Source organism: Pelodiscus sinensis, chromosome 31, assembly GCF_049634645.1.
Source record: "Pelodiscus sinensis isolate JC-2024 chromosome 31, ASM4963464v1, whole genome shotgun sequence".
NCBI classification, from domain to species: domain Eukaryota; kingdom Metazoa; phylum Chordata; order Testudines; family Trionychidae; genus Pelodiscus; species Pelodiscus sinensis.
In genome coordinates, this window is record NC_134741.1 from 9554221 (window position 1) to 9573749 (window position 19529).

A 19529-nucleotide genomic window follows, 5' to 3' on the forward strand; every position below is an offset into this window, starting at 1 on the left:
AAGCTCAGGGCTGGTAGAAAGCCCAAACACCCCGGCTGTGTCTACATTGGCACCCTTTTCCAGAAAAGGGATGCTACTGAGACACTTCGGAATTGCAAATGCTGTGGGGGATTTAAGTATCCCCCGCGGCATTTGCATGAACATGGCTGCCGCTTTTTTCTGGTTCGGGGCTTTGCCGGAGAAAAGCGCCAGTCTAGACGGGGTCTTTCGGAAAATAAAGCCTTTTCCGGAAGATCCCTTATTCCTGATTTTAAGAGGAATAAGGGATCTTCCAGAAAAGGCTTTATTTTCCAAAAGATCCCATCTAGACTGGCACTTTTCTCCGGCAAAGCCTGAAGCTGGAAAATAGTGGCATCCATGTTCATGCAAATGCCGCGGGGGATATTTAAATCCCCCGCGGCATTTGCAATTCTGACTTGTCTCATTAGCATCCCTTTTCCAGAAAAGGGTGCCAATGTAGACACAGCCCCCCTGGCTACATCTACCCTGCAGACTTCTTGCTCAAGGACTGTTTTATGCAAAAGGTCTTGCACAACAATGTGTTCACACTGCCATGTGCTGTTGCACAAGAGAAGTGCTTTTTTGTAAGAGCACCCATGGCAGTGTGGACGTTCTGCTCAGGAAAGCTCTGATGGCCATTTTAGCCATAGGGCTTTCTTGAGCAAGAAACCCGTGTTGTCTCTTTCCCTTTCCCTCATTGTCTGCACTTGGCCCCCTGGCATTTACATAAGAATGGCCGTACTGGGTCAGACCAAAGGTCCATCTAGACCAGTATCCTGTCTACCGACAGTGGCCAGCACCAGGTTCCCCAGAGAGGGTGGACAGAAGACAATGATCTAGCGATTTGTCTCCTTCCATCTCTCCCCAGCCTCTGACAAACAGAGGCCAAGGACACCATTTTATCCCCCAGCTAATAACCTTCTACGGACCTAACCTCCATGAAATTATCTAGCTTCTCTTTAAACTCTATTATAGTCCTAGCCTTCACAGCCTCCTCTGGCAAGGAGTTCCACAGGGTGACTACACGCTGCGTAAAGAAGAACTTTCTTTTATTAGTTTTAAACCTGCTACCCATTAATTTAATTTGGTGTCCTCTAGTTCTTCTATTTAGGGCACTAATACATAACTTTTCTTTATCCGCCCTCTCCACACCACTCATGATTTTATAGACCTCTATCATATCCCCCCTCAGTCTCCTCTTTTCTAAACTGAAAAGTCCCAGTCGCTTTAACCTCTCCTCATATGGGACCCATTCCAAACCCCTAATCATTTTAGTTGCCCTTTTCTGAATCCTTTCCAAGGCCAAAATTCTCTTTTTTGATGTGAGGAGACCACATATGTACACAGTATTCAAGATGTGGGCGGCCCATAGTTTCATACAGGGGCATTAAGATATTCTGGGTCTTATTTTCTATCCCATTCCTAATAATTCCTAACATCCTATTTGCCTTTTTGCCCGCTGCTGCACACTGCGTGGAAGTTTTCAGAGAACTGTCCATGATAACTCCAAGATCTCTTTCCTGATTTGTCGTAGCCAAATTAGCCCCCAACATACTGTATGTATAGTTGTGGTTATTTTTCCCAATGTGCATTACTTTACACTTATCCACATTAAATTTAATTTGCCATTTTGTTGCCCAATCACTCAGTTTGGTGAGATCTTCTTGGAGTCCCTCACAGTCTGCTTCTGTCTTGACTATCCTAAACAGTTTGGTATCATCTCCAAACTTTACTACCTCACTGCTTACCCCTTTCTCCAGATCATTTATGAATAAGTTGAAAAGGACTGGTCCCAGGACTGACCCTTAGGGGACACCACTAGTTACCCCTCTCCAATCTGAAAATTTACCATTTATTCCTACCCTTTGTTTTCTGTCTTTTAACTAGTTCTCAATCCAAGAAAGGACCTTCCCTCTTATCCCATGGCTATGTAATTTACACAAGAGCCTTTGATGAGGGACCTTGTCAAAGGCTTTCTGAAAATCCAAGTACAGGCAGTCCCCGACTTACGTGGATCCGACTTACGTTGGATCCCTAGATACGAACGGGGTGAGGCAACTCCTGCACATGCGCAGCAGCATTCCCAGGGCTGGCTCACCTGGGTCCTAGGATCCTCCTCCTCCTCGGGCCGGCTCCGACTGGGGTCCCGCAGAGCTGCAGGGCAGAGGAAAAGTGCCTCCCCATGCCCGCTGCCCCCCAACCCCCCTGCCAGCAACAGGCTGCCCCCCAACCCCCCTGCCAGCAACAGGCTGCCGAACAGACAAAAGCAGCCTCTCTGCCCCTCCTCCCCTCTATACATGCCGGGCTCCCGGAGCGCAGCAGCGTCCCCAGGGCTCGCTCACCTGGGTCCTAGAATCCACCTCCTCCTCCTCTTCGGCAGGCTCCAACTGGCCTCTGCCTGCAGCAGCTGGCCACAGGGACAGGGATCCCGCAGAGCTGCCGGGCAGAGGAAAAGTGCCTCCCCACGCCCGCTGCCCCCCCCCCAGGCCTCGCATCCTGCACGCCTCCCCCCTTCCCCCCCTGCCAGCAACAGGCTGCCCTCTCCCCTGAGCAACAGGCTGCCGAACAGCAGACAAAAGCAGCCTCTCCGCCCCTCCTCCCCCTATACATGCTGGACTCCCTGGGCAAACAAAGACTCCACCAAAACAAACAAAGTGCTGGTCTCATTGTGTTAGCAAAAAAAGGACCCTCCTCCTAGAACCCTGGGTGGTGTGTGGAAATAAAGCTATTAGCTCAAAGCATGGTGCAGAGCTGTTTGGTATTTGATGAGTTACTCCTTTAGTCCTGAGTTTGTCACAGGGACAGAAATAGATGTGAAATCTTCTGAACAGGGGAACAGACAGCAAAACAAACATTAGAGGGGAGTTAACCTTTCCCTATGCTATCCAAAACTAAAAAAAATGTTTGGCTAGAGTTTCCCCTACAATATGTACCAGTTCCGACTTACATACAAATTCAACTTAAGAACAAACCTACAGTCCCTATCTTGTACGTAACCCGGGGACTGCCTGTATACTATATCTACTGGATCCCCCTTGTCTGCATGTTTGTTAACCCCTTCAAAGAACTCTAATAGATTAGTAAGACAGGATTTCCCTTTACAGAAACCATGTTGACTTTTGTCCAACAAATTATGTTCTTGTACGTGCTTCACAATTTTATTCTTCACTATTGTTTCGACTAATTTGCCCGGTACTGAAGTTAGACTTACTGGTCTGTAATTGCCAGGATTGCCTCTAGAGCCTTTTTAAAATATTGGTGTCACATTGGCTACCTTCCAGTCATTAGGTACGGAAGCCAATTTAAAGGATAAGTTAGAATCCACAGATAATAGCTCGGCAATTTCCCATTTGAGTTCTTTTAGAACCCTTGGATGAATGTCATCCGGTCCCGGAGATTTGTTAACATTAAATTTTTCTATTTGTTCCAAAACCTCCTCTAATGACACTTCAATCCGGGACAGTTCCTCTGATTCATCACCCACAAAGGAAGGTGCAGATTCAGGAATCTCCCCAACGTCCTCAGCTGTGAAGACTGAAGCAAAGAAATCATTTAGTTTCTCTGCAATGGCTTTATCTTCCTTGATTGCTCCTTTTTTAGCTCGATCATCTAGGGGACCCACAGGTTTTTTAGCAGGCTTCCTGCTTCTAATGTACTTAAAAAACATTTTGTTATTTCTTTTTGAGTTTTTGGCTAGCTGCTGTTCCTCAAAATCTTTTTTTGTTTCTCTTATTACATTTTTACCCTTGATTTGATAGTGTTTATGTTCCTTTCTATTTATCTCACTAGGATTGGACTTCCACTTCTTAAAAGATACCTTTTTGTCCCTCACTGCTTCTTTTACATGGTGGTTAAGCCACGGTGACATTTTTTTAGGTCTCTTGCTATGTTTTTTAATTTGGGGTATACATTTAAGTTGGGCCTCTATTATAGTGTCTTTAAAAAGTTTCCATGCAGCTTTCAGGGATTTGGCTCTAGTCACTGTGCCTTTTAATTTCTGTTTAACTAACCTCCTCATTTTTGTGTAATTCCCCTTTTTGAAATTAAATGCCCGGGTACTGGACTGCTGAGGTGTTTTTCCCACCACAGGAATGTTGAATGTTATTATATTATGGTCACTATTCCCAAGCGGTCCTGTAACGGTTATTTCCTGGACCTGATCCTGCGCTCCGCTCAGGACTAAATTGTGAATTGCCTCTCCCCTTGTGGGTTCCTGCACCAGCTGCTCCAAGAAGCAGTCATTTAAGCCATTGAGAAATTTTCTCTCTGCTTCTCTTCCTGAGGTGACATGTATCCAATCAATATGGGGGTAGTTAAAATCTCCCATTATTAGGGTACGTCTACACTACAGTTAGTTCGAACTAACTTAGTTCGAATTAGTTAATTCGAACTAAGCTAATTCGAACTAACGCATCTAGAACTAAAAACTAGTTCAAATTAGCATTTTGCTAATTCGAACTAGCAAGTCCACATTGAGTGGACCCTGAACAGGGCTTAAGGATGGCCGGAAGCAGTGCCGGCAGGGCATCAGAGGAGGACTTAGACCGTGGAGATGCTGTCTCAGGCTAGCCGAGGCTGTGCTTAAAGGGTCCCGACCCCCACCCCGGACAGCCAATTCTCAGGGGTGCCCCGCTTGAAAACCAGTCCTGGCTTGGAGTGCCCGGAGTGCCCACACTGGGCACATCACACCACTCGGACATCAGCCCGGCTGCACTTGCCGCAGGCTGCCATCTAGGGAGAGGGGGCACTTGGGGGGCTGCAGGAGAGCTTCCACCCCCAGAAGCCCACAGAGCCAGCCCAGTCCTCCCCATCGGGGGCTCGTGCCCCATTCCTCCCTCACCTCCTTCCACTTACCCTTCCCTAGCCCCTTTTCTTGTTGTACAAAATAAAGGACAATTGTGTTCAAAAATGGAATCTGTCTTTATTGAACAAAACTGGGGGAGACTGGGAAAAGGAGGTGGGAGAGGGGAAGAGAAAGGCTGGGAGAGGGGAGGGCAACTAACATGATCAGGGGTTGGGAACAGGTCCCAGATGAAGAAAGGCTACAGAGACTGGGACAGTTCAGCTTAGAAAAGAGAAGATGGAGCCGGGACAGGATAGAGGTCTCTAAAAGCAGGGGTTGGGTGGAGAGGGTGCATTCAGAAAAGTTCTTCATGAGTTCCCATAAAGAAGGACTAGAGGACACCAAAGGAAAGGAATGGGTAGCAGGCTTCAAACTAGTAACAGAAAGTTGTTCTTCACAAAGCAAATAGTTAACCTGTGGAACTCCATGCTGCAGGAGGCTGTGAAGGCTACAACTAGAACAGAGTTTAAAGGGAAGTGAGATCAAGTCATGGAGGTTGGGTCCATGGAGTAGTTTTAGCCAGGGGGTAGGAGTGGTGTCCCTGCCCAAAGTTTGTGGAAGGCTGGAGAGGGATGGCATGAGACAAATGGCTTGGTCACTGTCTTCGGTCCATCCCCTCCAGGGTCCCTAGGGTTGGCCACTGTCGGCAGACAGGCTACTGGGCTAGATGGACCTTTGGTCTGACCCAGGACGGCCATTGTAAGCTCAGGGCTCAGGGTCAGGGGCTCTCAGTGGACCCCCTTGATTTTCATGCACACCTGCTCCTGGGTGGCCAGGCTGGCAGCTCTCCTGCCCTAGCCGGCCACTTTCCTGTGCCTAGTGCAGAGATCGTGGACGAGTTCCACGATGTCCGCACTAGCCCAGGAAGGTGTCCGCCTCTTGCGGTCCCGGGCAAGCTACCGGGAGCCGCCAGCCTGGTCCCGGGAAGAGGGGGTGGGCTGGGGGACATCGGGTGGGTGGCTCTGTGCAGTGCCAGGTGCAGGGTCTGCTGGCTGGGTGCTGGCAGGATTGCACCTGGCACGGGCACCGTAGCCAGCCCGTGCCCCTTTAAGGGGTCCAGGGCCGGGAGGGGGGCATACGGGTTTCCCTGGTGTTGGCCAGAGTGGCCACCAGGGAAAGCTGGGGAGGGCTAGCCTCCCACTAGTTCGAATTAAGGGGCTATACACCCCTTAATTCGAACTAGTAAGTTCGAATTAGGCTTAATCCTCGTAAAATGAGGTTTTCCTAGTTCGAACTAAGCGCTCCGCTAGTTTGATTCAAATTCGAACTAGCGGAGCGCTAGTGTAGCACCTTTGAATGTTAGTTCGAACTAACGTCCGTTAGTTCGAACTAACATTGTAGTGTAGACATACCCTTATAGAGTTCTTTATTTTGGTAGCCTCTCTAATCTCCCTCAGCATTTCAATGTCAGTATCGCTGTCCTGGTCAATTGGTCGGTAATATATCCCTACTGCTAATTTCTTATTACTGAAGCATGGAATTACTATCCATAGCGATACTATTCAACATGTTGATTCACTTAATATTTTTATTTCATTTGATTCTACATTATCTTTCACATACAGTGCCACTCCGCCACCCACCTGGACTGCTCTATCCTTTCTACATATTTTATAGCCCGGTATGATTGTGTCCCACAGATTTTGCTCATTCCACCAGGTTTCAGTGATGCCTAGTATGTCAATCTCCTCCTTTAATATGAGGTACTCTAGTTCACCCATCTTATTAGTCAGACTCCTAGCATTTGTGTACAAGCACTTTAAAAATTTACCACTGCTTATTTGTTTGCCCTTCCCTGATGCATTGGATTCCTGTGTATGCGGTTATTTGTCAACTCTGGCCCATGATTTGCCCTCTCCTCTCTTTCTGACTACAACTTAGAGAGTCTCTATCAATGGATTCTCCTCTAAGAGAAGTCTCCCTCCGATTAACGTGCATCTCCACACCAATCAGCTTTCCAAAACTTTTCTTGCACAAAAGGCCAGTGTGGACAGGCAACATGAATTTCTTGCGCAAGAAAGCCCAATGGCTAAAATGGCACATCTTTTACACAAATGCACATGCCAGTGTAGACGTTCTCTTGCTCAAATACTCTAACGCAAAAACTCATGTGAAAGAGTATTTGCGCAAAAACTTGCCAATACACATTGGCAGTAGCCAATTACTCTAATGCAGGGGGTAAGGAATGGTGCCCCTGGCCTCTGTTTGTCAAAGGCCAGGAGACAAATTCCCTCATTATGATCTTTGATCTACCCCCTCTGGGGCACCTGGTACTGGCCACTGTCGAAAAAAGGATATTAGGCTAGGTGGACCTTTGATCTGACCCAGTATGGCTGTTATGTTAAAGTTTGACCTGTGTTTGAAGCCTTTTCTGCAATCAGAGCTGTTATGAGGTGACTCTCTTGTATGTTTTATCTGATGGTTAGTAGGGCAGGAGCACCAACTAAAGCTTTCCCTGCAGTCAGAGCAGGTGAAGGGTCTCTCTCATGTGTGGGTTCTCCTATGTATAACAAGGTGTGAGCTTCTACTGAAGCTTTTCCCACAGTCAGAGCAGGTAAAGGGTTTCTCTCCTGTGTGGGTTCTTCTATGTCTACCAAGCGCTGACTTCTGACTGAAGCGTCTCCCGCAGTCAAAGCAATTGAAAGGTTTCTCTCCTGTGTGAGTTCTCCTATGTTTAATAAGGTCTGATCTCCCGATAAAGCTTTTCCCACAGTCAGAGCAATTGAAAGGTTTCTCTCCTGTGTGGGTTCTCCTATGTCTAACAAGGTATGAGTTCTTCCTGAAGCTTTTCCCACAGTCAGAGCAATTGAAAGGTTTCTCCCCTGTGTGGGTCCTCCTATGGATAACAAGGTTTGAACTTGTACTATAGCTTTTCTCGCAGTCAGAGCAATGGAAAGGTTTCTCTCCTGTGTGGGTCCTCCTATGGGTAACAAGGTGCGACCTCTGATTGAAGCTTTTCCCGCAGTCAGAGCAGTTGAAGGGTTTCTCCCCTGTATGGGCTCTCCTATGTGTAACAAGGTGTGAGCTGCTCAGAAAGTTTTTTCCACAGTCAGAGCAATTGAAAGGTTTGTCTTCTGTGTGGGTCCTCCTATGTCTTACAAGGTGATCGCTTCTACTGAAGCTTTTCCCACAGTCAGAGTAGTTATGGAGTGTCTCTCTTGTATGTATTTTCTGATGGTTTGTAAAGTGAGAGTGCTGACTGAGGCTTTTCCCAGAGTGAGAGCACTTCAAGGGCTTCTCTCTCATATGGGCTCTTTGATGTTCAATAAGAGTTTCACAATCACTACAAATGCAGGGTGACTGTTGATGGGGGATTTTCTGTTGAACAGTTTCCATGTTACTTTTCTTCCCTCTGCTTCTGTGACTGTATTTACCCTGTCCCTCTCCTGGATGGTTTCCACTCTGCCTTTCTGGGCTATGCTGACTCTCGCAAGTCTCTCCCTGCTCATGTATGTGGGAAACATGCCCTTCAGGTCTTCCCAGTAACACCTCACATGGAGACACTAGCTCCGATCCGTCCTGCTGAACAAGATCATGGTTCTCAGTCAGCATCCCATCACCTGTTGGGATAGAGAAATAATCCAGACAGGAGTTATTGTCTATGATGAGCTGAAAGAAAACTCTGAAACAGGAAAGGAAAAGGGGACACGCTAAAATAATGACTGAATTATCATGAGCTTAGCCCCCTTCACAATTCTTCCACAGAGGAGAGATCCCAGCCTCTCCCCACCCACCACACTCTGGCTCAAGTTGAAGACAGACTGAAGAGTGAGATAGACTACATGAAAACACACAAGTTACACCTGCTATAAGCTGGTTTCTGCGGCAATTTAACTGATTGCTCACCTGTGTGGGTGCCACTGATGATCTCCCCTTCCTTACAGCTCTGGTGATCTGGGACCTGCAACTCCTCCTCTCGCTCCACCCAGGAGATCACATGAGCTTCAGAGAGTGGAAATCCTGTTTGGAGAGCAATTAATCAAGTGCTAATCTTGTTCATTAAGGTCTCTGCCATTACTGCTTCCAGAGTCAGGATCGGAGTCACCCATCCAGAGAGGCTCCTTTCCCCACCTTGCAGAGACTGGGATCTGGCTGATACAAGAGCCCAGGACACACACACCTGCAGTAAAGGTGCACCCCCCCCACACCTTGAGAATGGCCCAGCTCTTTCCCCAGGGGAGCTGAGCACTCTGCTGCACTCTCTAGGGTACAACTCAGTCCCCCTCAAAGCCCATTCCATCCCCCCCACCCCCAGTATCTCTGGGCAGGACAGGAACACACTGCTCAGAAGGGGAGCTCTAGGGAGGGCTGGCAGGTCTGACACCAAGGCCCTCAGACAGGGCTCAGACTGTAGTGGCCACATGCCAGGTCACTAGGACTTGGAGAGGAAGGACTAGCTCTTGCTTCCCAAGGCTCTGTCCACAAAGCTCCTGGCTGGTGGGCTGGGCTCCCCCTGCTCTTTGGCTCAAATATTCTACTTGGGCCAGAAGGAGGCAGAGGAAGTTGTCTAAGCAGCTAAGTGAATCCTTGGCAGGCTGCTTCAGGCCCTGCCTATGCTCCTAACCCCGACTACCTGTGTCTGGGTGGGCCCTGCTAGCTGCCCACAACAGCTGCCATTCCCGCGGCTGCCCAGGTTGGCACTAGGCTTCTCCAGCGACCAGCCAGGGTGAAGCTGGGTCATGCTGCTTCTCTGATGCTTGGGGCTGTTACTCAGCTCCTCGTCTGTAACCTTGGTTCTACTTTGCCAGCAGAAGTCTTTGTGTGGTTTCCCAGTCTGCCTCTTCCAGCGAGCCTGGCCTTTGATTTGGGAGGCACAGAATCTACCACATTTGCACCTTGTAAGTGCCTTCCCCTGAGATTTGCCTCCACCCCTTCTTGGACCTGCATTTAGTGTTTGGAAGAGCCACCTGTGATGTGACCATGGAGATCATTGTACTACCACTGTTACACAATCGCAAGAAACCTTGTGCAAAGTGTGCTGTGTGCCGAGTCAATGGGAAAATTCTGATCTGATGACTATGATTATCTTGTTTATGTCCATTATTCTGTAACTAAAACAAGCCAGGTTTTGGCAGAATGGTGGAGCACTGGGTACCAACTAACCAAGAAATCACATTCCTGAGCAGGAGGAGGGCAATCAACTCAACGCTCTCTGCAGTAACTGCAAACACACAGTCCTAACAAATAGCTCACTGACCCTTGTGCACATGAACAGGATGAGGGGATAATGGATATGGATGTTTTTCTCAAACAAACAGGCAGAAGGCCAAAGGGGGTAGCAACACATGGAACGCAACATGCATTTTGTTTGTGTCAATGTGAGAGGAGGGGCAAAGCCACAGGAGGGGCATGTTGATACTGGCTGAGGGGCAGTGTTCTAGCTGCTGACTGAGCTGGTACCATTATTGGGTTGGGACAAGTCTCGTTATACCTGTGCCTGAGGAGCTGGGACACTAGCACCCTGCTCCTTTCACAATAAACCTGGCCAAGTGCTTTAGCCTCCGAATGGAGCTTAGGTCTTTCTTAGCGGCAACCGTGTGGTGTGCTGCACGCTCTGCCAGTGCCACTGGCATCAAGGCTCCAGAAAGAGCCGCCCTGAATAAGCCATATCAACGCTCTGTGGCGCTAGTAGCAATTCTAATGGCACTGCAGTTGCTGAGGGAAGCAAAATTATCAATCACAGCAGCACCTGGGAACTCTGATGTAAATCAGGACCCCATTATGCTATCGCAGTGCTCATATGGAGCTAAGCATCACCCCTCTTTAGTGTAGGTATCCTTCCCAGCCCTGAGAAACAGGGACACACTATAAAAGCTAGTAAAGAGAGAAATGACCACACAGAGAGTCTAAGAGACTTGATCAAGGTCACACAGGAAGATTGTGATGAGCAGAGAACTGAACACAGGTCTCCTGAAGATAAAGACAGACATTCACACAGGAAGAAAAAGTCCCTACCCAAAGATATTTCACTCTAAAAACACAACACAGATGACGTGATTTATCTCTACTGCACACAGAGGCAAGTGAGCCCCAGAGAGAATGAAGCTGAAGTTTTGAAAGGAAACCCAGCCTGTGCCTGAAATGCAAGGAGAGCTCTGCTCACGTTTCTCTACTACAGAGCTACTTCGGACAAAATACTCACAGAGCGTGAACTGCCTCATCCACCCTCCCTCAGCCCCAGTATCCAGCCCCTCCCACTGGCAAGAACAGCATGTCACAGAGATTAGCTAGAAGCAGGGAAGGACTCTGGGAACCACACCCTCCTTCCAGTGGCTGAGCACACTGCCACATGGGGACCCTGCAGCCACTAACAGCAGCCAGACCCAGACCTCTAGTACCTGCTGTTCCTGCCTGAGCCCTTCCATTCACACCTCTGGTCAAGGCACAAGATGGGCAAGATGGGGGGCAGAAGCGCAGTGAGACCTTAGGTGTGGGAAGAGCCACACCATTGTTACATCCCTGAACCTGCTTTCCCTGGGAGTGGGCACGGAGGGGACAGTCTTTCACACAAGAGCCAGGATTATTATGGCAGATACTCCTGACATTGGGGGCAGAGGCAATGAATAACCCTGAACCAAACCCAACCCAGATGCTCCAGAGCCCACCCAGCTGCTGTTACCCAAGGAGGCAGGAATCCTTACTCAGCCAGCTCACAGCCTCATAATTTTCCTGCATCACATCCCAGTAGAGGGCTCTCTGGCCCGGGTCCAGCAGAGCCCATTCCTCCTCAGAGAAATACACAGCCACCTCCTCGAAGCTCACAGGCTCCGCCACGGCCATTTCCTTTCCCTGGCTCTGCAGGCCAGGGGCTGAGCTGGAGTCAGACATGGGTGTTCTGCAGCCTGGCAGGGGGAGAAGAGGAATTGGAGACATTTCAGAAGAGGCTTTAATCCTTTCCAAGCCCCCATTCTTCCCAGACTCTGTCCGTGGTGACACACATGCTAGACTCTGCCATTGTGGGCAAAAGTTTTAGTCTAGATATTCCATAAACAGCGCACAGGAGTTAGATCCCAAATACACGTTCATTTCTGTCTGTACAGGCAGTCCCCGGGTTACGTACAAGATAGGGACTGTAGGTTTGTTCTTAAGTTGAATTTGTATGTAAGTTGGAACGGGTACATATTGTAGGGGAAACTCTAGCCAAACATTTATCCAGAGCTCAGTTTTATTCTCCCACACCCCACTTCCCTCAGTCCTTTATTCTCAAGCTGAGGTGTCTGCTGTGAAAAGCCGCTCTGCATCTCCCTGGTCTGCTGGGGGAGGGGGCGCTAGCTTCGCGTCTCCCTGGTCTGCTGGGGGGAAGCAGCTAGTGCGGGGTTGCCTCACCCCATTTGTAAGTAGGGATCCAATGTAAGTCGGATCCATGTAACCCGGGGACTGCCTGTACCTGGCTTGTGTTACAACATTACTGAGTCTGTAACAATGGGATTTAGTTCTCAGCACTCAGTGTTTCTGATAAGCCACATATTCATCTGCCTGACCATGGACGTAGGTTAAATGTAGGCTGCTGTATTTAAAACCCTTAGTCCTCATTCACTGATTTGCAGCACAAACTTTTCTCTCTCATCTGAAAGACGTTATAAACTCTTTCCACAACAGAGTCAGTGAAATTAACACCACCATTCAGATGTTTATTATTAAACATGTGTGCTGAGTGTTAGCAGGATGAGATCTTAAAATTAAAGAAGATCTTCTCAGTCATGCAGTCTGACCCCCTCAGTGGCACAAGCCATTGCACTTAGTCCAGTTACCCAGGCACAAAGCTCTGTTTCCCCACAGTAGCTGTGTCTAGACTGACAAGTTTTTCCGCAAAAGAAGCTGCTTTTGCTGAAAAACTTGCCAGCTGTCTACACTGGCTGCTTGAATTTCTGCAAGAACAGAGGATCTCATGTAAGAAATCAATGCTTCTTATAGAAATACTATGCTGCTCCCGTTCAGGCAAAAGTCCTTTTGCGCAAGAGAGCCAGTGTAGACAGCAGAGATTTGTTTTGCACAAAAAAGCCCCGATCGCAAAAATGGCAATCGGGGCTTTTTTACGCAAAAGCGTGAGAAATAAGGCTGTGTGCACCGTGGTCACTGGGTCTGGTTGGTAACTTCAATGACAATCCCATGAGGATGTTTTCACTGGAATTTTCTCATCATTTAAAGACTCTCCACCTGCAGACTCACCCTGTCTGAAAGCTCCCAGGGATTTTCCTCTTGCTCTCTCCAGTGTAGAGGGCAGCGTCTCTGGTGGGGGAAGGGATAAGGGAGGTGAGACTCCAGGCACTCCTCTTTATAACAATGTCCCCACTCTGAACTCTGCATTTCAATTGTATCAGAGACCAGACAGAGACACACTCAGGAATGGAGTATGAAAGAGTCTGAAACTTTCATTTCCTCTCTCACTCGGGCACCTCCCAGCAATGGAGCCAACATCCCCGCAACCTGTCCCAGGAGAGACAAGCTGTAAGTGAGATTTACTTTTCCCTCCTCACTCCCTCCCACTTGGTTTCTCATTCAATTACTGCCTCTTGTTGTAACCTGGAGCTGTGGTGGTGGGACACGTGGCCAACACAGTAACTTTAACCATTTTGATCTCTGAATGGGAGGTCCAGAGTTTGCAAACCCCTGGCTCTATCTCCAAGTAGCTGGGTCTGTTCAATCAGTGTCTCTAAGGACAGCAGAGTGATGGGGCCGTCATTCTCCACGTGGGAATTGAGGCAGAGGAATATTGGCTTCAGAGGCCAGATTCAATGGTCTCAGATAATTTAACCACTTTCCCCTCATCCATCCCTTCTAGGTACCTTTGAACTCCCTCAGAGTCTCTGACAGAGCAATCATTTTCTGAGAAAAACTGCTGACTTGTTCTTCCAGTTCAGGGGAAATCTCCTCTGGCAGCTGGAATTGCCCCATCTCACACCTGGACAGAAACAATTCAATGTGATTGTATGTCGTTTACTGCTGATAACTTCTGGCTAGTAAGTCTCAGCTCTAACAGGCCTGGAGTTAGAATTCCTCCAATTTTCCCAGCCTGAGAGCAGGGACAACACAGTCCATGGCCATGCAAATTTCCCCTGAAAGGCCCCATTGCTGTTCTTCATGTCTGGCCTGAGGAGACTGGCTGGAGGACAAAAGGGGAATTGAGTCTTCATGGCCAACTCACTCCTTGGTCTTCAGGCACTGAAACACAAGAGGTTCCCAGGTGAAGGACTGAAGGAATCTGTCCAATAGGGACTAGACTAAGACACCAGCTCCACCCTCCCCCAGCTCCTCCCACACAGGTCCCCAAACAGCCCTCAGGTGGGACGGACTCTTGGTCCTTGCTGCCCCGGGCTGACTGTGCCCAGCATTGACAGGCCCATGTTCCACCCCACAGTTCGGAGGTAGCCAATCCACAGGGAGGTAACAGCTCCAGGAAACACTTGAGGTCAGACTGTGCCCTGAATGGGGAATTCCAGAGTCTGCTGTGCGAGAGTGAGACACTCAGAATTAAATAAATGAAAAATATTCATATCTAACATCTGGCTGTAGAGCCCTGTGGAGATGTGGTGCTAACATCAGCTCCAAGCTCTTTCCCTGAGCTGTGCAGCGTGAGGGGAGTGAGAGCCACATACCTAATCAGGGTGCTTCTGATGTCCTAGAAAAAAAAGACACAGAAAAGACTCTCAGCCCCATTGGACACACACAGGGGACCTCAGGGAAGGGATTTTGCAAACATGGGAAGAGAGGCCCTGCCCTGACCCCAGGAAAATGGATCCCCTGAGCGAATGGGACTTTACAATCTCTAGTAGCTCTGTGCCTGTAACTTTACAAAGCACAGCAATTACTCACATGGCAGCAATGCACATGGAGTTACACCCAGATCTGACAACTGGACCTCAGCACTTGTGATTCAGGAGCCTCCCTTCCCTGTGTGGGGAGCTGGGATGTTTCTCCCTCAGTCTCACCTGCAGGAGTTCACTCGCTGGCTTCTGACATGTCCCCTCCAGCTCACTGATCCGCTCGCTGAGATGGGAAATCTGAGCAGAGAGTTTCCTGACAGTGTCAGTCTGGAGCCTCCCAATCTCCTCATCCAGCTTCTCCAGCTGGGCCAGCAGGAGTCGCTCTTGTTCCTCCAGGAACTGCCGCAGCTGCTGAAACTCAGCCACAATCATCTGCCTCTCGGCTTGGGACCATTTCTGTATGAAAACAGGGAAAGGGCTGGTCAAGGGCATGAACGGAGCCCAGGGCCCTTTCATGGAGAGCTGAGTGCACAGTAGGGAGAATTTCTTGGAAAACCCTAAAATGCGTGACATTTGACTCTACTTTGTGGTTAATAGGTAGAGGTGGCTCTCCCAGCATCTCCTTTGGCCCCTGTGTCCCCCTGAAAGGAATTTTCCCATGTCTGTCATGGGCAGCTATGACGTACTGTTGGTACCTTGCTGGTTGCTGGGCTTGGGCTGTGGGTGACCCCCACTGGTTACTGTCTGTACCACGGCCCAGCAGAGTAGCTGATGGTCAGGGAGGTAACCTGTTCGACCAGTTACCTCCCAGGGAGAGGAACAAAGGAAGGTGGAATGCCGCCACTGCCTGGGGGGTAGGGTTGGAAGGGACTTTTTTTAGTGTCGGCCTAGGAAGCAGGGGAGAAGGAGCTAGGGAGGGGGCTGGGATTGTAGGGCCCAGTCACCCCCTATCTCAAGGGGGGGCACTGCGGCCTCCTAGCCCAGTTCCTGAAACCAGATTACATCTGTGCTGTGCTGTATCCTGGAGAAGCAATAAACTCCCTCTATTCTACTGGCTAGTGGAGTCTGTTCGTGCCACTACAGGGGTGCAGGAGGCGGGGGACCCCGATGTGCCGCCACCGTAGCATCTTTTGTTATTCATGGGCTCTGGAAATTCAGACCCTGAGCAGCATGAGGCAGGACTCAGCACCACCCTGACAGAGATACCCTGGGAGGAAAAAGAAGGAAACATGTTAATGTACCAAGTGAGCAGAGAGCCCTTCAGGGGGAGACACAGCTCCTTTGGGGAGGATGTCTGGGAAAGCCACAAAGGCTGGACTCATGCAGGGCCGCATTATGACTTTCGTGGGCCCTAGGCACTTTTACCTTCATGGGCCCTTTCTTCCATAAAAAAAAAATATATTAAAAATGATATTTTACGACTGCGTTGGTATAAAGACGAATCTAAGCCAGCCTGGATTATATTCGTCTTTATACCAACGCAGTCGAAGTATCAGATACTTCGACTGCGCTGAGGCAAAGTTGGCCTCCTATCCGCCATCATTCAATTGGCGCCTATGGCCGAAGCCATATTGGCAATACAATTTACAGTCACTAAGCTTCTCACTATAGTACAAAATAATAGTGCATATATCAAAGTGTTCTCCGTTTTGTTTACTTAAAAGGTATGTATTATAATTAATTTCATCAGTAAGTTATCTCTTTAGGTTAGTGATTACCTTATATAATTTATTAACTTTGCAAATACGGGATTGTTATTCACTAAATACGTGTGAATAAATTTGAATGGAATGAAGTGCACATGTATATTTTATTGTGTTTATATTGGGTGCTTAATTATAACATTTGAAAAAAACCGTTACATCTCAAATATACTCACCTTAGTTCAGAATTGATAAGTAGTTCCATAAAATTATTATATGTATACATGTGCAAGAAAGTATTCGGTAAAAATGCAAATGTGTATTACTGATGGAAATTCCGTTATGGTGTAATATCCGATTGTTGAGTTGAGCTCCAACTTTCGATTTGAATTATTGCAATTAATAATATAATATAAACAATTACATTTTTAAATACTGTGATTTTTTTTGTATTTTAATAAACATTTTTCTGAGCCCTAAAAATTTCGTGGACACAAGGTACTTATGCCTTCGTGGGCCCCTCCCACCATAATAATATCAATATTAAAAATTATTTTTGATATAACTTTAACTACTTCAACATTTTATTTTTTTTCTTTTTTAGGCAAAATTTAATACATTTTCGTGGGCCCTAAAAGATTCATTTTTTTTCTGATGTGAGAAAAAATTAAAACATTTTCTTCGACCCTAAAAGTTCATTTTTTTCTTCTGATTTTAAAAGAAATTAAAACATTTTTGTGGGCCCCTAAAAGTATTGTGGACCCTAGGCACTGTGCCTAATGAATAAGTTGGCCCTGGACTCATGCACTGACATGGATGCTCAAGGCCTTTCTACACATGGATCTCACCCTGCAATCCACGATCCAGGAGAAACACAAACAAGCCCAACCTCACCAAGGCCACACAGGAGTCTGCGTCCTAACACAGCCCTCCCAATACCAGTCCTTGCTGGTCCATAGCCGCAGGCACCTACCAGATACTCCTGGCATTTCCCTTCTGCTGTTGTTTTCCTTCCCAGCACCTGCTCTCTCTCTTCCCTCAGAGTCTTCAAATGGGCCTCCAATTTTTCCTGAAGAAACAGATATAAGCATGAGAGCAAACCCCATCAGATGTTGGGAGCCCATCTGTCTGCCTTTAAGAGAGTCCCTGTTTTGTGGAGTTCTGCCCCTGTTCACCAAGGACTTAGCCCTGGACATGGTTTTGTCCGTAGAAGGAGACTGCGGATGCAGCACGACACCTGCGAGGGCGGGGGAAGGATCAGTGGTAGCACCTTTAAAAAGAATGATGCACGTGGGGATTAGGGAGGTAAAAAATGGTTAACAATACTAATCATTAACAGATTACAATTTTATCAATGACAGTATTTTTTAACCTGCTGACAGGTAGGGCTGATAGTGGAAATGGGCTCTCCTGGGCCAGGGATCTCTCTCGAGGTCTGCCTGGGGTGGCCACAAGGACTGCTGGCTGATGGGAACTCCCAGCAGCTGCAGACTGACATTAGCTACCAGAGGGAAGCAGGCACTGGTGGGGCAGTGGGGAATTTAACCAGTAACTAGCACTGATAATTAAAATGCACTGGACAGCCACTCTGTACCTTGTACTCCTGGGCAGCTTCCTTTATGGGCAGCACCCTGGGAGCCTGGGATCTGTCACACACCACACAGATGGGAGTTTGAGTCTCTTCACAGAACAGCTTCAGAGCCTCCTGGTGCTCCCCACACACCCCGTCCCATCTTGCTCTCTGTGCTGCCTGGAAACTCAGCGGCTTGGCTAGTTCCACCACGTTTGCCAGCTGCCGGTTGGGCCGGAGGGGTCCCTGCTGCTCAGTGTCTCTGCCCTGAGGGCTGAGGGGGGCCTGGCAGGAATTGTGCCCACACTGCAGAGTGACAGGGGCTGTGAAATCCTCCAGACAGACGGGACGCGGCGCTTCCTCCCGGACACTTTCCACGGGGCTCTCTGCAGCCATGGCTGCCGCTGGGCTGGGGCGCAGAGGCCGTGTCACTGTCCTGAGCTCAGCAATAGCCAGGCAGGTCCAGGGGCGTGAGGGCACCAGCACTGAGAATAAAAAAAAAAATCAAAATTAAAAAACGAAAAAGCCCCCAAATCTTCGCTCACCGCTGCCCCCGCCAGATCCTCCCCTGGGCCCCTCAGCCACCTGCCCCAGCCAGACCCCCCCCCCCGTCTCTGCGCCCCTCAGACCAGGGCCCCTCCTCACCCCGTGTTAATATCCCAGCCCCCCCGCAGCCCCTCTGTGCGCCCCCGGCCCGCCCAGACACCCTGCGCGGCGGGAGAATCAGGAAGCCCGACGGAGGGACCGCGGGGGGGGGGCGCCCCGATACCTAACGCCGCCTCCTCCCCCCAGCCCCCTCACGCCGGGCCGCCCCCTCCGCGCTGGGCCAACCCCGCAGCGAGTAACGGCGCTAACGGCCCCTCGCAACGGCTCCTACCTCAGGGCGCGCGGCGCGTGACGTTACTGCGAGGCCGCCGCGGGGCGGGCGGGGAGTGACGGGCGGGGACGCACTAAACTGCCGGCTGCGGGGTGTAGAATGGGGCCGGCGCGGTCAGACCGCGCATGCGCAGCGGGCTAGTGACCCCGCTCAGAGTCCCGCGCCCGGGGTTTAGCTCAGCCCGCGAGCTGCCCGGCCACGCCCCCAGCGAGATTCTCCAGGCCCCGGGGCAGCCGCTCCCCGCGTGTCTGTGCCGAGAGCAGCTCCCCTGGGGCGGGCACCGGCTCTGCGGGGGGAGCCTCCCGCGGGACAGCGGAGCGGCCCCGAACCAGCTGCTGCTCCGGGGGCCCGGAGGGGGGGAGCCAACGGGCTGCGGGTCCCCCCGCCTCCAGCCCCTGAGCCCCATGGCCCCGCCGCAGTGCAGCCCCGGCCCCTCCATCGCCCCCACAGCCCGGCGCCCCAGCACTGCCCGACGGACCCCGCCCCCCACTGTGACGTTGCTTGCTCCGCCCCTTGCTCTCGCTCCGATTGACAGGGGTTCCCCGGGCTGTCACGCCTCCGTGGCCGCATCATCAGTGACGTAAACTGCTCCGCCCCTTGCTCTTCCGCCCGGGTGACGGGGATTCCTCTGGCCCTGCTGTCAGGCCGGGAGTGACGGGGCTGCCCAAAGACGATGGGGGCGGGGCCGGGCTCCACGAACCAATGAGAGCAGGAGCCCAACGGACCCCTCCCCCCACTGTGACGTTGATTGCTCCGCCCCTTGCTCTCCCTCCTATTGACAAGGGTTTCCCGGGCTGTCACGCCCCAGTGACGCACAATTGCCCGCCCCCGTGGAGTCATCATCAATGACGTAATTGCCCCGCCCCTTGCTCTCCCGCCCGGGTGACGGGGA

The 19529-nt window shown here is 49.9% G+C and overlaps 1 protein-coding gene across 2 annotated transcripts; it reads right to left on the reverse strand.

Moving 5' to 3' along the window:
• Positions 1 to 6357: 6357 nt before the first annotated feature.
• Positions 6358 to 19107, reverse strand: LOC142821526 (uncharacterized). Of its 2 annotated transcripts, none has more exons than XM_075912702.1 (10): positions 18638 to 19107; positions 17785 to 18245; positions 17164 to 17259; positions 14773 to 15003; positions 14440 to 14462; positions 13630 to 13745; positions 13013 to 13072; positions 11485 to 11685; positions 8690 to 8803; positions 6358 to 8403 (listed from the first exon to the last, which is right to left on the reverse strand). In XM_075912702.1, the coding sequence occupies exons 2-10, from the start codon at positions 18154 to 18156 to the stop codon at positions 7328 to 7330; spliced, it is 2289 nt and encodes a 762-aa protein (XP_075768817.1). In that variant the 5' UTR covers positions 18157 to 18245; positions 18638 to 19107; the 3' UTR covers positions 6358 to 7327. The 2 variants fall into 2 exon arrangements, with proteins under 2 accessions (XP_075768817.1, XP_075768816.1); XM_075912701.1 differs by having other exon boundaries at positions 18530 to 19107.
• Positions 19108 to 19529: the final 422 nt, after the last annotated feature.

Coding starts and splice junctions, on each gene's coding strand:
- LOC142821526 (XM_075912702.1), bottom strand. CDS start 18,156: ATGGCTGCAGAGAGCCCCGTGGAAAGTGTCCGGGAGGAAGCGCCGCGT. Junction 17,260..17,784: donor AAGCTGCCCAGGAGTACAAG/GTACAGAGTGGC, acceptor CTGTTTCTTCAG/GAAAAATTGGAGGCCCATTT. Junction 13,073..13,629: donor GACTCTGAGGGAGTTCAAAG/GTACCTAGAAGG, acceptor TTCCCCCACCAG/AGACGCTGCCCTCTACACTG.